Genomic DNA, 15,015 nt, shown 5'->3' on the forward strand with positions numbered 1-15,015 from the left:
AAACTGAAAATTTCAGCAAAATCGGCCGGGTAGTTCTTGAGTTTTGCGAGTTCAAACAAACAGACGCTTTTTGGAGACTTCATTTTATACTATGTAGAGATATATAGGGAGTATAGTATAAATAAAAGGAGTCTTAATCTTTAATAGATTGTGAATTATTTCTTTAATCCAATTTATCCTTTTAGATCATAGAAGCACTACTTCTTCTAAAATCATGTTCAGGGTTATACTTAAAGTCACCTGTTGTGTAGACCCCCCTAAAGTGGGAGGCAAATTTTGGGGGGAAAAGGGGGAGGAAAGGTAACCTTATCGCATAGTGGGTACAAAGAACCCAGGCCGGAGTCTTGCAACCACATGACAATCGCAAGGACTCCTCGACCAACGAATAAAAAAACTCGTAAGTGTGAGAATTATGTGGCGGGGACAATCAGACCAAAATAACAGCATTTTACCGATCAAGCACTTTAAAAATAACTTAAGAAAGTTGGCACTCTTAAATTACGTAGTTCAAGAAATAAAATGGAAGTGTCTTACCCATGTGATTTTCGTATTGCAGGCACAGTGTAATCCAAACACGAGGAGTCCACACAAAAGTTTAGAAGGGTAAAAAAGGAAGTTTATTTGCACAGCAATCAGGAACTTCACAAACAGTGTCACACATGCGGTGCGATGCCCGGTCGGCAACACAAGGAGCGAAACATGATCGGCACAGAACAATAACACTTTTCCAATTCCAAATTATGCCAGCAAGTAACATCTTCGGAACACACGGCTATAAGTCACAAGCACTCACATGCCAGCACGAATGGAACCAAAAGAACTTCCCCAGCCCAAAATGGGAAGTTCGGCCCGACTCCGCATAGCCGGTAGCAGGAAAAGCACATCCGCTAAAAAAAACTAAAACTAGCCCGGCGTACATCTATTCAGTGCGAGGGAAAATAATCAACTGCCGAAAAATCTGAGCAAATTATGTGGCAAGAGAGAAAGTCCGTTATACGTGATAACAAAACGGGTGATCGAAATGCACAAATAAAACTCTTAAACACAACATTACCATATTCGGCAGCCTATGATACCGGAGAAAAAAACACCGGCGCCACATACGAAATAACCGTCTGTTCTGACATCATCACTTTAATATTGTCTCAATCCGGGACAGAGATAAAAATTCGCTCCGAGGAAAATGAAACAAAATCTGCGCAAAATCAAAACAAATGAAAAATAAGGGATTCTAATGTGGATTACACCACATCACCATTTGGTCACTTTTTAATGACTGTGGTCACATTTTCCAGTATTAAAAAAAATTCTCGATTCTAACTTTGGAAAGTATGATTTTTTTAATCAGTCATTTACTATTAAAAATAAAAATAATTGTTCCAAAAATGCTAAAAAAGTTAATTTTCTGCTATAAAATCTGATACATACAGCTTGAGGGCTGTGAAGCACAAACAAAGAATTTCCAGTTGGTTTCTTTTTGAAATTGTTTAGAATAAAATTATGCACTGTTATCAGTCCATTTAAGAAAAAGAAAGGTTCTAACTTTTTTTTAACATCTTGGATTAGTACAAAATTGTAAGAGATTATTCACTAATAATCTACTTTTATCACAAATCACACTGAACGATTTGAACTTTAAAAAGTGCTCTTTAGGGTGGTTCAGAAAAACTTTTTTTCAGGTTGAGTCCAAAACACCCGCTATTTTTTTTAGACTTACTACCGTATTACCATGCATTATCAGGCATGCCGCAAAATTCGGGGGTCACCAGATTTTCAGTAACGATTGCCTGGTCTTTTCTGGCATGCCGGAAAAATCGAGGTTAGGGAAAAAAAATGCTATATAGATTCAGCTTAAAAATGAATATAAGTTCTATACATATCTTATTAATATTAATATACAGTTTAATTTTGTAAAAAATATTTACTAACAATGTCATTAGTTATTTTAACAAGAAAAATATTGTTTAATAATGAATAATTTTATAAAAATTAAATTAAAACTAAGTAAAAAAACATTTAAACAGTAAGTTACTGCCCCTAAACCAGTGCTAAAGAATTTTTCATAGCTATTCAATAAACAAAAATTAAACTTACCTCTTTAAAAGGAACCTAAAATAATTTGTATAAAAAAAAATTAGGAACAAATTGCAGTAACAATGATTGCTTCTGAATTGATTACTTTATTGGCATATCATTAAATCCGTTAATAATGACCTACCATAAATAACAAGCACATATTTACGCAATTCATATTTTTTTGAAAAAAGGTTACTTTCTGGCTTTATTTATTTATTTTTCCTTACAATGGTTTGCTTTTTGATTTGAACTGAATTGGGAAAATTACTTTTGTTTTGTTGAAAAATAAACCTTGAATTATCCGGCATGCCGGAAAATTCAAATTTCCCGGCATGCTGGTCAACCTTGCTTTTCTTTAGCATACCCGATGATGCGGGGTAATATGATAATAGTATTACATGTTAAAAGTTTTAGCTTCTTACTCAGGTTTTAAGAGGGTGATGACCCCTTATTTAACATTAGCCGTAATATAAAAAATGCTACAAATTTAGAAACATTTAATTTCCCCAGCTGTTTTTTTGTAAATAATTATTTTATGTATGCAATGTATGTGCATTAGGGTGGAATGAAAAAAACAAAGTTTTTATTTTCGAATCGTAATAGTGCGGAAAAGTTGAGATTGGTGAAGACTTACAAAACAAAACAAAAATTTTAAAAATCGGATAATATCTTCCGATCCCGCAACGAGCCTGAATATTTGAAAAAAATGGAAAATTTCGTGTTTTCTCAGTGATTGTTCAAAAATTTTGTTTTAATGTTTCTTTTTAAGACTTTAAGACGGAAAAGTTATGATTGGTAAAGCCTTCAGAAATTAAAAAAAAAATTGAAATCGAATAATACCTTCTGATCCAAACAAGCTTAAAAAATTGAAAAAGTTGAGAATTTCAGGTTTTTTTCTGAATTTTTAACTTTTTTGGTTCAATGTACTTTTTCAGGCTACAGAACGGAGAAGTTACGTTTAGTAAAGACTTCAAAATAAAAAAAAAAAAAAAATTTTTTTGAAATAAAACAATATCTTCCGATCGCGCAACGAACCTACATGTTTGAAAAAATGTAAACTTTAAGCCCTTTTTCAGCTTTTTTTTTTAATTTTAATTTAACGATCCTCATAAGTTCGGTATGAAATACTAATGGAAGAACGTTTGTTTATAAAACAAATGTGATATTTTAGTATTAGCCTGCCTGTGAAATTGTACACACGGCTTGAATCCCGCGAGATTTATATTTGTTTATGCCGCTCAGTACAGTGTATGCATCTAATACGCCCCATTAGCGCCTCACGATCTTGAATTTTTGAGCTTTTTAGTTGACTTGTGTCTGTAGATATCTTACTTAAATGAATAAAGCAGTCGCGCTGGCATCAGTATTTCTCAATGTTTTTAATGTGCGTGTGAAGTCGATTTGCTCTGATAAACGTGTTTCAAACATGAATACATCTTTGCAGAAAAGAATTACGAGAAAGTCCTTTGAGTGCCTTATATTTGGCCACCCGAGAGATTTGCCAACAAATAAGCTCCCTACTTATGAAAATGTACTTAAAAGTTGTTTTCAAGAGAGATTTGAGTTAGCTAGAAAAGTCAATAACACGAAAGTGAGTTTTTCCATTGTTAAGGACATAGTGGCGCAAAAAGTTAAATGTATCTTTGTTAAAACCTCGATTCCTACAGTTTCCCTGAAAAGAATTGCTCAGCTCATTGATATCTTTTATAAAAAATATCTCAATTTCTTGAGATCTTACAACCCGAGACAAGGATAAACCAAAGTTTAAAGAAAGGATTGATAAATTTAAAAGTGAAGCAAGGAAACTCTTTCACGTCTCTGCGTGTAAGTGCGTAATGAATGGTATTTGCACTTGTAAAAAGACCCCAGACATTTGTGATTGTCCAATTTACATGAAATGTACGTGTGAAAAATCTAAAAAGATACCGATCTCTGAACAAAGATTTCTCTATCTTCAGAGGAAACATGGCATAGGAAAAATTGGAACTTTGGGCCAAAATGAAACAAAAAGGTTGAAAAAAAGATTTCAAAGAAAAGCCTATGCCTTAAAATGAAAAGTTACTGAGTGCGTTTCAGTCATGAAAGATAAATCTGATCTTTCAAATGAGGAACAACCAAGTTGCTCGGTCAAGAGAGAAACTGATAATGATTACAAGTCAACCGACCCAGAGAAGAAAACCCGTGGTGGCAGATGAGGATTAAGCTGAAAACTACGGCACCAAATCAGGGGTCTGTCCAGGATTTTTCACAGGGTCCGTTTTTTGTGAAAGATAAAATAATTTTGTGAAAAATGAATTAATTTTGTGAAAAATCAAAAAATTTCGCAAAAAAAAAAAAAAAATATTTATTATTTTTTTTAGTTAAAACGAAATTTTAGAATTTAGAGATGGCACAAACTGCATCAATTAAACTTAAAGTTGAGTGTTTTCCTCTTCTACGTCGAGAAAATCATTCTGGATTTTTTTTCTAATATTTGGCCGGGGGGGGGGGGGGCATTGCTCTTTCAAGTATCAATATTTATCTACCATTCTGCATTATGTTAAATTATACTAGATATATTTCTGTACAGTATTTAAAATAATTGTAACAAAAATATAAATAAATAAAATAAAATTCAGAATAGGGTTCAGCATTCAACTTTTTGACCCAAGATACTCTTAAAAAGCACAGAATTTCGTTTAAAACTTATAAATTCCGTGATCTTAACAAAAACAAAAAGATATTTCAATTGTTTACCTCTTAACAAAGCGTAATAATCATTAAAAATTCGAAAAATCGGATTCCCATAGCGGATGCAAAGAGATCGCAATTCTCAAAGTGAATGCATCAAAAGTATAAAAACGGCTTGTAAAAGAAATATTTTTGATAAAATTATTTTAAAATTGGATTTTAGAGTCCTATGATAAACATATCATTAATATCTGTGGACACAGTTGACCCAAAAAATAAAATAAAATCAACCATCTATTTAGCATTTTAATTTTTGACTCATAACAGAAAATGGAATTTTGCTTTAAAAACTTGAAATGAGAGTTCTAACAGAAATAAAGAGACTTTTCATTTATTTGAATCCTAATAAAGCGAAGTTAGCTTGAAAAAAGAACAAAATATGATTCTCATGTCGGATGTTAAAAGATTGCATTTTTCAAAATGTAGACATCTAAAGAAAAAAAAAACTGTAATTAAAAGAGTTTATTTAGAGTTAATCATCCTTGTCAGAATCGAAAAATCAAAACCCATATAATTTTCTCCCAAAATAACAATTAAACATCGCACCCGCACCATAAAAACGCAAATATTGACAAACTGGCAAAATGATGAGAATATTTTCTAATCAAGTCATTATAAAGGTTCAACGCCAGACGCTAAGTGGTGATAATTTTGAAGTTGGTAATACTATCTGAAGCGATCATATTTTTTCCTCACCCTTACTATCCCTTTGCAGTTCTAAGTTCATTTCGCAGATATATATTATTATTGTTTATTAAATCATGAGCAGAGAAAAGTGCTTATCAATGCCTTTTCAGAAAAGTTTACAAAAACCCCCCGCTGCTAATTAGCTGTGATAAAACAAACAACCATTATATTTATTTGGCAGTAGCAATTATTTATCGCTTGCAGGAGCATCCCAAGAGTGCCGATTTTTTTATTTATTTTTTTCAAAATTAGCCGATTTTGTATAAGCTGATCCCTCTAATTTGACTTAAAAAAAGGTTCCAAAAATTATCGGTTTATACACAGAAATATGCGTTATTTTGCTTTCAGATTTGCTCTTTCAATAAACAATTTGACAGATCCGATCTTGTTTATCAGAATTTTGTGAAGGGTCCGTTTTGTTTGATCGGGATTTTGTGAAAGGTCCGTTTTGTTTGATCGTGATTTTGTGATAGGTCCGTTTTGGTTGATCGGATTTTTGTGAAGGGTCCGTTAACGGACCCAAATATCCTCTGGCCAGACCCCTGCAAATAGCGATCGTTACGGCATATCTGATCGTGCAACTGCTGCCATAGCATCCAGTGTGTTTCAAGACGTTGGCTTAGTGACTGAAACAGATACTTCCAAAGTTGTTGATAGATGAGTGAAATTCTTTGTTCATATCTAAATGAACAAAGAATTTCACTGGATGATTTAGCCATCGTAGGTTGCGATGGTACTAAAATCAATACTGGGTGGAAAAGTGGCGCGATTCGTCAATTTGAAATTTATATTGGACGACCATTGCAATGGGCTATTTGTTTATTACATTTCATTGAGTTGCCTTTTCGTCATCTTTTTCGGTATTTGGATGGTGGAACAACTGGCTCAAATTCGTTTTCTGGACCAATAGGAGAACAACTCAGAGGTTGCGAAAAACTGCCAGTAATAGATTTTCAAGCAATTGACTGTACAATGCCAGATGTAAACAGAAAGTGCTTGAGCAAGGATCAAAGATATCTTTTAGATATATCTCAGGCAATAAAGGGTGGCAATTGTCCAAATGATTTGTCAAATCGCGACCCCGGCCTACTCTCACATTCCAGATGGCTCACTTGTGCAAATAGAGTCCTTAGTCTGTACGTAAGTGTATCGATCCCATAAGGTGAGTTAAAAGACATAGTGACTTTTATTTTGAGATGTTACATGCCGGTCTGGTTTGAAATAAAGAACCGCAAAAATTTCACAGACGGTGCGATTCATGTTAACAGAACAATTGAAACCTGTCAATACTTACCTGACAATCTAAAACAAGTTGTTTACCCTGTCATTAAAAGAAACTCTTTCTTTGCGCATCCCGAAAACTTGTTAATGCCAATGGTGTTTGATGAAAGGAGGCACATAAGAGAGCTAGCTTTTAAAAACGTCTTAAAAGCCAGGAAGTCTGTTTCTAAAGGCAAAAGCATTAGAAACTTTGTCATTCCATCTCTAAATTTCGAAGCAGATTAGACAGAGATTATTAATTGGAACACGACAAAGCTATCTTCTCCACCTTTTCTCCGAAAAGTTCTTAGCAAATACATTGAAAATCTTATTGCAACAGGCACTATACTGGGATATAAAACTATTCCCCTGCCATACGCAAGCTGTCGAAAGATGTGTGAAGCTAGTGACGGAGGCTTCACTCAAAGTGTGTGGATTTAAATCAAGAGATGGCTACATAAGAGCGACATTGAAATCTAGATCAATTATGCCCGAATTTTCCAAAAAATCTGATTATAAATTAACTTCAACAAGTAACACTTAAAACAATAAGACTTGTATACTGGATTGTAAATTTGGTAACTATTTTATAACTTTCTATTATTTGAAAATGTTTCATTGTTGTGAAGAATTGTAGTTTTGCATGTTTAGAAGATACCTTAAAAGTCAAGAAATAAATTAATGTTCATGTGTAATATAGGGTTTTTTAAAAGGCTTTTCCCTGTAACACCGGGGAAAAAAAAAAACAAGAAGAACAATTTTATTTTTAATCACTAAGAAAAGATGAAATTCTCCCTTTTTTTTACTCTCCATGGTTGTTCCTGGATCAGAAGGTATTATTTGATTTCAATATGTTTTTTAAAATTTCTGAAGGCTTCAGCAATCGTTACTTTTCCGTCTTAGAGTATTAAAAAGAAATGTTGGAGCAAAGTTTCTAAAAAATCGCTAAAAACACGTGAATTTTTCCATTTTTTCAAATTTTTAGGCATGTTGCGGGATTGGAAGATATTATCCGATTTTAAAAATTTTTGTTTTGTTTTGTAAGTCTTCACCAATCGCAACTTTTCTGCACTATTACAATTCAAAAATAAAAACTTTGTTTTTTTCGTTCCACCCTAATGTGCATATTACTAGTGTATGCATTGTTTTTTCGGTTCAATGTAGTTTTTTAACCCCCCCCCCTTCTCCCCATATTTATGAAGTCTATGGGAGCGGCTTGAGCACCCTCTTTCACTTGAAATAAGAAACTAAAATTCTTCCTGTACGTTACTATCTACAAGTCTAAAAATATTGAGGGTTGTGCCATTATCTGGTAGAAACTTTTTTTACATGTATTTTTCAACTTCCCTAGTCCTCTTACATCCCTATGCTTCTCACTGTAATATTGTTTCTTAAGAAATTCTTTACAATCTGAATTTGTTCAAGTGATGCAGTTTTTTCATCAGCCATGTATATGCATCAATTGTAAAACTATTAGGGGCTTTTCACTTATCGGCGGTCCGTCCCGTCCATCCCGAGTTTTTCCACCTGAAACAGATTTTCTTTGCTGGTTGCCATGACAGCAATCCATCTTGGACGGAACCGGTTTCGATCAGAAGAACCTTGATATCTGACGGCCGTCAAAAGGCATTTCATTGGTTTCCGCCAAGCAGCGTGCTCTTCTCTCTGGCGGGTGATTCAGCCATGTAATTGATGTGCGGTGACCGTATGTGAATGCTACTCTGTTTTCGTCGGCAGTCCGATACGTCAAAAAATGGAATGGGCGGGATGGTCGGCCAATAAGTGAACTGCCCCTTGAGCATTTTTTATATATCTTTTTTTTTGTTAAATGTATGTTATATGGTAGGAAGTGGGTGGACAGATGGCTTCGGATCTGATTTAACGGACTTGTCAATATCATCAGCTCCTGATGTGGACGACATGAATGACTTGTCCTTAGTTGACTTACCACCCACAGCTACTTTAAACAGGTATTTGCATTATGTTTAGTAGTTAGCTAAGTAATGCTGTATCCTGAAGGATTTTTTATGGAAATTAAAGGAGAAAAAGTGAATAAGCTATTTTGTATTGTTTAATTGATTAGTTTATAGTACCATGTGGGGGAAAAACTTTTCTGAGGTTTTTTTATCTTATGAATCTTCAAATTCTGGTATCTTAAACTTGATGTCTACAAACAAATGGAAAGGTAAATGTTGTGTTTCATGCATAAAACTTTCACTTACTCTGTGTGTTAGTATGTTAATTTTAAAACATGAATCATATTTTGTGTAGTTAATTCTATATTTTGTATGTTTAAGCTCGCAGAAAGTTTTTTCACTTTTATATATGTTTTAATTTAGTGAAAAAAGAAGGCCTAATACTTTGTATCAAGAATTAAGTTTCCAAGAAGCAGAAAATCTACAAGATGGAGAGGACTGCAATGATATAGCTGGTATTCACTTTTTTATTATTATTATCCTCTTTCCTTGTTTAAGGATGTTTTTTTTTCCTTGACTGTCATTAACAGCATAAATGTTAACTTTATTTGCATACTATTGAAATTCTTCAATTAAGGACAGAAAACTCTACATATTGAGCTTAGTTCACTCATATATTCTGTATTTATATTTGGTTTAGTTTCAGGTATAGCTCAGATTTTAAGTTTTCGGTATTTCCACATTATAGCAGTTCATGTATTTGTTTAGTGACCTTAGAATCACCACCAAGATCACCACTATAATTTTGGGAATTCCTACTAAAGCAAGCATGTGCAGATCTATTTTCTAATAGTCAAATTTCACTGCCATAAGATGTAATGTTTCTTGGGATTTAATCTTTGAAGCTGCTGTAATGTGGAAGTGCTAAACTTTATTTTTCAAATCAAAGCTCCGTACTGTCCTGAGAAAATAATAAAAAAAGGTCGTCTTCGAAATTTTAAAGAGTTGATCATTTTATGTATTTCTGTATTGGTTAAATCCTGAAAGTTTGAAAAAGTGTTCACTTGATAAAAAGAAAGATGTGTAAAATGTTCTATAGGCATGCTGGATAGTTTTTCCTTTTAATGAACAATGCTAATTATTAACATTTTAATTTTATTTAAAAAATACATTTTGTGTTATGTCATAAATTTAACACCTTTAAAAGTATATGTACTTAAATCAATATGACAAATTTCGCTGTACTAATATATTGTTTCGCTAGATGTTGCCTACCATGCATAATATTTCAATATCTTACTATTCTCCATATTTTTCTCTATTTTGAGGGCTGGAAATCTGTAGATAAAGCTTTAAAATGTGTTTGTGATTCAATTTCAATAAATTAAAAATTTTACCCAAAATTTTGTCTGATTTCAATTAATCAGACTTGCGATTTCAAGTATTGTTATTATTGGAGATATATTTGGAATAGAACAAAATATAATTGTCGAGTATCATATAAATGTTTTCCAAGCTTTCAGGTGTCATTTGATTAAAGTGATTTGCTTGAAACCATCTTTTTAATTCTTGCTGACAGTTCTTTGCAAGTTTTTTTTATGATTAAATGGGCTGAAAAACTTTGAAGAAATAAGCTCTTATGATATGATCTCTTGATTAGTGTAGTTTAAAGTCGTCACTAAGGGTAGATTTTATTTATTTTTAAAATTATTATTTTCTAATAGCTTCAGAGATTTAAAAGGGAAGGGGAAGAGCAAAATAGCTAAACTCATACTCAATGTTTAATTGCACTGTACACTATGGCAGCACAACTCAGTTTATTAGAATATTAATTTCTAAAATATTTAACTGCTCGATTTATTGGAGTACATACTTTAAAGTAAATTTTTTAAATATCAAGATATGAATTTTAAAATGGAAAATCTGATAGTAATAAGCATGTGTATCATTAATTTATTATTCTGCCTGCAAAATTTATTCAAACATAAACTTGCATGGTTAACCATTATTGGGGAATGTGGGGCAAAGTGAAATAGTGGGGAAAATGAAATGGTGAAATATTTACTCTGCTTTTAGCGCCACCTACCAGTGATATTTTGTCTATGTAGCAAAACATGTAATCTTTTTTAGTCAAGAAAAAAATCATCTCTGAAAATCAAATATGATAGTACAAGCAATTTTCAAAAATTGATGCTAGTATTGTAATATGTTGTTATGCATCAGAAATTGTTTTTCTATAAACATTTTAAATATTAATTGAGACCTACTAATATTTGGTGCAGTATTTATTTGTTTGATATTAAACTTATTTATATTTTAAATGATTTGGTACAGTTAGTCAAGTGCTTATGAGGCAAAGTGAAATAGTTCATTTCATTTTCTTATTCAATTCTGTATCAAATCACTTAAACATATTAATTAATTAATTATTTCATTTGTATTCCTTCCTTTAATAGTTCTCTTTTTGTTTATTCTTTCACTTATTTTCTTATTCATTAATTATTTTATGCATTCATTTATTTTTTCTCATATATTAACTTTTTAAAAAATTCATTTATTGTTTCATTTCATTTTTATTCATTTATTCATTCTTTTATTTAATAATTTATTTGATCAAAACTATCTTTAACAGTTGAATAGAAAAGATTTCATTACAAAAATATTTTATTTTTCACTTTGCCCCATGAAAAAAAGAAGTGACAAAATTCCACCTTTTTCTCAAGGAACAAATATACTGCCAAAAATACAGAAATAGTGTTTCGATGCAAGTTTTAATATAAAATATTGTTCCTTCTTTATGTACGGTAATTTTCAGAACAAATTTCTAATTTGTTCATTTTAAAAACAGTAAGTTATCTTAACTATTTCACTTTGCCCCACATTCCCCTACTACTTAGTACTCATTTCTTAAAGTATACCTAAAGCTATTATAGCCATTTTTGCTTTTAGAAATGATTGTGATTTAGACTATTTTGTGGAAAATTTCAAAATATTATTTTTGCTATGTTGTGGTTCTTTGATTATGCTTTTCACATTGATTCATGGAAATATTTAATAAGGTTCTTAATATTTTTGTCAAACAGAAGGCATCAATCATTTCCTTCTGGTGATAGAAAGACTTCCTTTTCAAAATTATTAACAAGTAGCATTAACATCCCTTGGATATTCAAACTGGCCTATTTCATCAATTTGTTTTTAACTTTCATCATGTTTTTAACATTCATCATTTTATTAATGTTCATTGTGTATTTATAACATTAATTGATATTAAGCATTCTAACATCTCATGTCACTTACTAACCACTTTTTCTTTTTTCTAATGCATTTGCAAATTCATCCTGCAGCACCTGACAGTTTTTTTGGTAAGATTTTTTTTTTTTAAATATCTTCCAGATTCTTAGTTTGATGATTTTCTGATTGTGATGGTGATGTGTTAGTACGTAAAAGATTAACAATAAATTCAAACTTATACTCTCCAAAACTTTAATGAGGCAAAGCAGTTTTACCAAATGCATGTTTATTAATTATTGTGTGATTCAGTTGACTTTTATTGGATTTTTATGCAAAATTGATTAAAAGATTTGTACTGGGTTATGTTGGGGGAGGAATACTAGAACTAGGTAACAATTCATTTTTTTTTTTCCATATTGCTTCAAGGAAAACTGAGCCAGTTAATAGTTTTTCAAGTTTTTTGCAGAATGAGGACTTGATTTAAATGTTATTACGCTTGAACTAATCAGCATTGCCAGGGGTTGAAAGGTGCCTAAAAATAAGTAATTTACCCTCATCGAGTTTTCGAAAATCGTTATCATAATTGAAGAGAAAAAAGACGGAAATAAAACACTTAAGTAAGGTTGCCTACCTTTTTCGGGTTATTGAGGGTAAGTTACTCATTTTTAGGAACTTAATGGCCTCTGGAAACCCTGCTTAGGGACTGGAAAAATGTAGACAATCTTACTTTAGCATTTTATTTGCAACTTTAAATCTTCATCTATGGTAACAATTTCCGGAAATTCAATGAGGGTAGGTCAGGCCTAGTGTGATCTTAGATTATTATGTCTTCTTTGTAGTACTGTGCTACGATATATACAAATACAGATACGACGACCAGCAACAGGCTCTGGGTCCAGCTAGACTGGTCCTAGTCAATTTACCATCCCCAGTGTAGATCAATGGCCCTCTTAAAACTATCTACTCCCTTGCCCGTTACCACCTCTTCCGGTAAGCTGTTCCAAGGTTCCACTACCCTGCTATAATAATAATTTTTCCTAATATCCATGTTAGCCTGAGATTTAAATAGCTTAAAACAATGATCCCTTGTCCTGTTTTCAGTGCTAAACTTCAGCCCCGTAACATCTTTCATTTTAATAAATTTAAACAACTGTATAATGTTCCCTCGGTCTCTTCTTTGCTCAAGACTGTACATTTTTAGTCTTCTAAGCCTGGAATCAGTCTAAATGAGAAAATCCATTTATTAGCCTTGTAGCCCGCCTTTGAACCCTTTCCAATACATTAATATCTCTCTTAAGATAAGGAGACCAAAACTGAACAGCATACTCCAAATGAGGTCTCACAAAACTTCTATATAAGGGCAGAAGAACTTCTTTAGATTTGTTTGAAATAGATCTATTGATAAACCCAAGCATCTTATTGGCTTTGTTACTAGCTATGCTGCACTGTTGACTGATCTATGATGATGATAAATCCTGACTTATTAAGACGCCCAGATCAGTAACTTTTTCTGCCTGACTAATGACTGAACCTTGCAAATAATAACTTGTACACTTATTATAAATAAATATATATATATATATAGGGTTAAAATAAGCTATAGTGCACCATATACCCCAAAATTAGAAAGTATGGTGCAAAAGTCCAAATATCTGGCAGGACTTGTAAATCTGTGCCACAATATGTTCCATCTAACTGCTTTTTTCCTTTTCTAATCCGCTTCCATGACAAACATGAAAAGGTCATTACTTTCTTACTCATAGCTAACTCCCCCTACTCTATAGTGATTAGTAAACTATATAAGTGCATCACAACATAGGCGGGACTAACATTTTTGGTTGGAAAAAAATAAAATTAAATATATTTTGTAGGGAAACATAGTTAGGAAAACAACTTGTATTTTTTGCAGCAGAATGCAAGTTAATTTACTTGAAAGCAAGCTGAAAATTCAATAATATGCAGTTTATTTTGTGACCCGTGTGTCATCACACATGGCCGATGCAAGAGAAATTTTGCTGCATTTTAAGAATAAGAGTATTTTTATCAATTTGAAAACAAATATAATAAATAATTACATTCAGTCGGTACATGCGTTAACAGTTGATTTGATGGGATTGAAGCAGTTTTTAAATTCATGTAGCCTCTACAAACTTAATTTAATTTTACTTTAATGAAACATCTGCAGCATTTCATTTTTAATCCCTGTATTATATATATATATATATATATATATATATATATATATATATATATATATATATATATATATATATATGTTTTGAATAGAATGTTAAAGAAATGAAACACATCATAGAGAAAGGCTTTAATTGTGCTTGTTGTTAGTAATTCATATTCTGCCTAATTTTACCGCTGAAGAATGTTGATTGAAGTAACATAAAAATAATAAATTTTTGTTCTTTTTTTTGAGCTATTTTGTAATTTTTTAATCTTTACAGTGTTTCAAATTTATAATTCATGAATGGTTTTTAACTTTTTTTTTTTTTTTTTTTTTTTTTTTTTTTTTTTTTTTTTTTTTTTTTTTAGCTGCGAGCAAAAAAGAAATTTTAATTTCAGTAAGTGGTGTTTCTAATGTTTTTTTTTTCTCTCCTTCCACCAGGCATGGGGAAAGAAGTAGAAAATCTAATATTGGAAAACAATGAACTATTAGCTACAAAGTAAGTCACATGCTGAATTCAGTAACATTAAAATTGCATGAATATACTTTTGATCCATTGTTTTTGCATCTTTTGTGTAAGAATCTGGCTTTGGATTCCTTTTATACCTTAGTAGAGTAATATTTGTCATGAGATTGTTTCCTGTTGTCCTTGCAAGTTAATTCCCTTTTAAAGTATGAGATTTGTCCTTTTACAGGAATGCTTTAAATATAGTGAAGGATGATCTTATTGCAAAGGTTGATGAACTGACAAGGTAAAGATAATTTTATATCTTGAAATATCTTACTTATTTTGGTGTTATGTACTGAATAAAAATTTGCTAAACAGATGTTTTGTGCCAAAGAGACAAAAAAAGGCATTTTATGAGAAGGATGGGAAAGGGAGGGACTTGGTGCAAACTATGGCATTGAAATTTTCAGGAGAATGGGTGTTTTGAGGGA

General features: G+C 31.8%; 1 protein-coding gene across 2 annotated transcripts in view; it reads left to right on the top strand.

Annotated features, from left to right (window-relative positions):
• Positions 1-15,015, top strand: part of LOC129227667 (C-Jun-amino-terminal kinase-interacting protein 4-like) — a 61,120-nt gene that overhangs the window by 9,315 nt on the left and 36,790 nt on the right. For both annotated transcript variants that reach the window (XM_054862262.1, XM_054862269.1), the window contains exons 7-10: positions 8,600-8,723; positions 9,093-9,184; positions 14,518-14,575; positions 14,772-14,828. In XM_054862262.1, the coding sequence (XP_054718237.1) occupies positions 8,600-8,723; positions 9,093-9,184; positions 14,518-14,575; positions 14,772-14,828 (331 nt within the window). The remainder of the gene's footprint in view (positions 1-8,599; positions 8,724-9,092; positions 9,185-14,517; positions 14,576-14,771; positions 14,829-15,015) is intronic.

Source organism: Uloborus diversus, chromosome 1, assembly GCF_026930045.1.
Source record: "Uloborus diversus isolate 005 chromosome 1, Udiv.v.3.1, whole genome shotgun sequence".
Lineage (NCBI taxonomy): Eukaryota > Metazoa > Arthropoda > Arachnida > Araneae > Uloboridae > Uloborus > Uloborus diversus.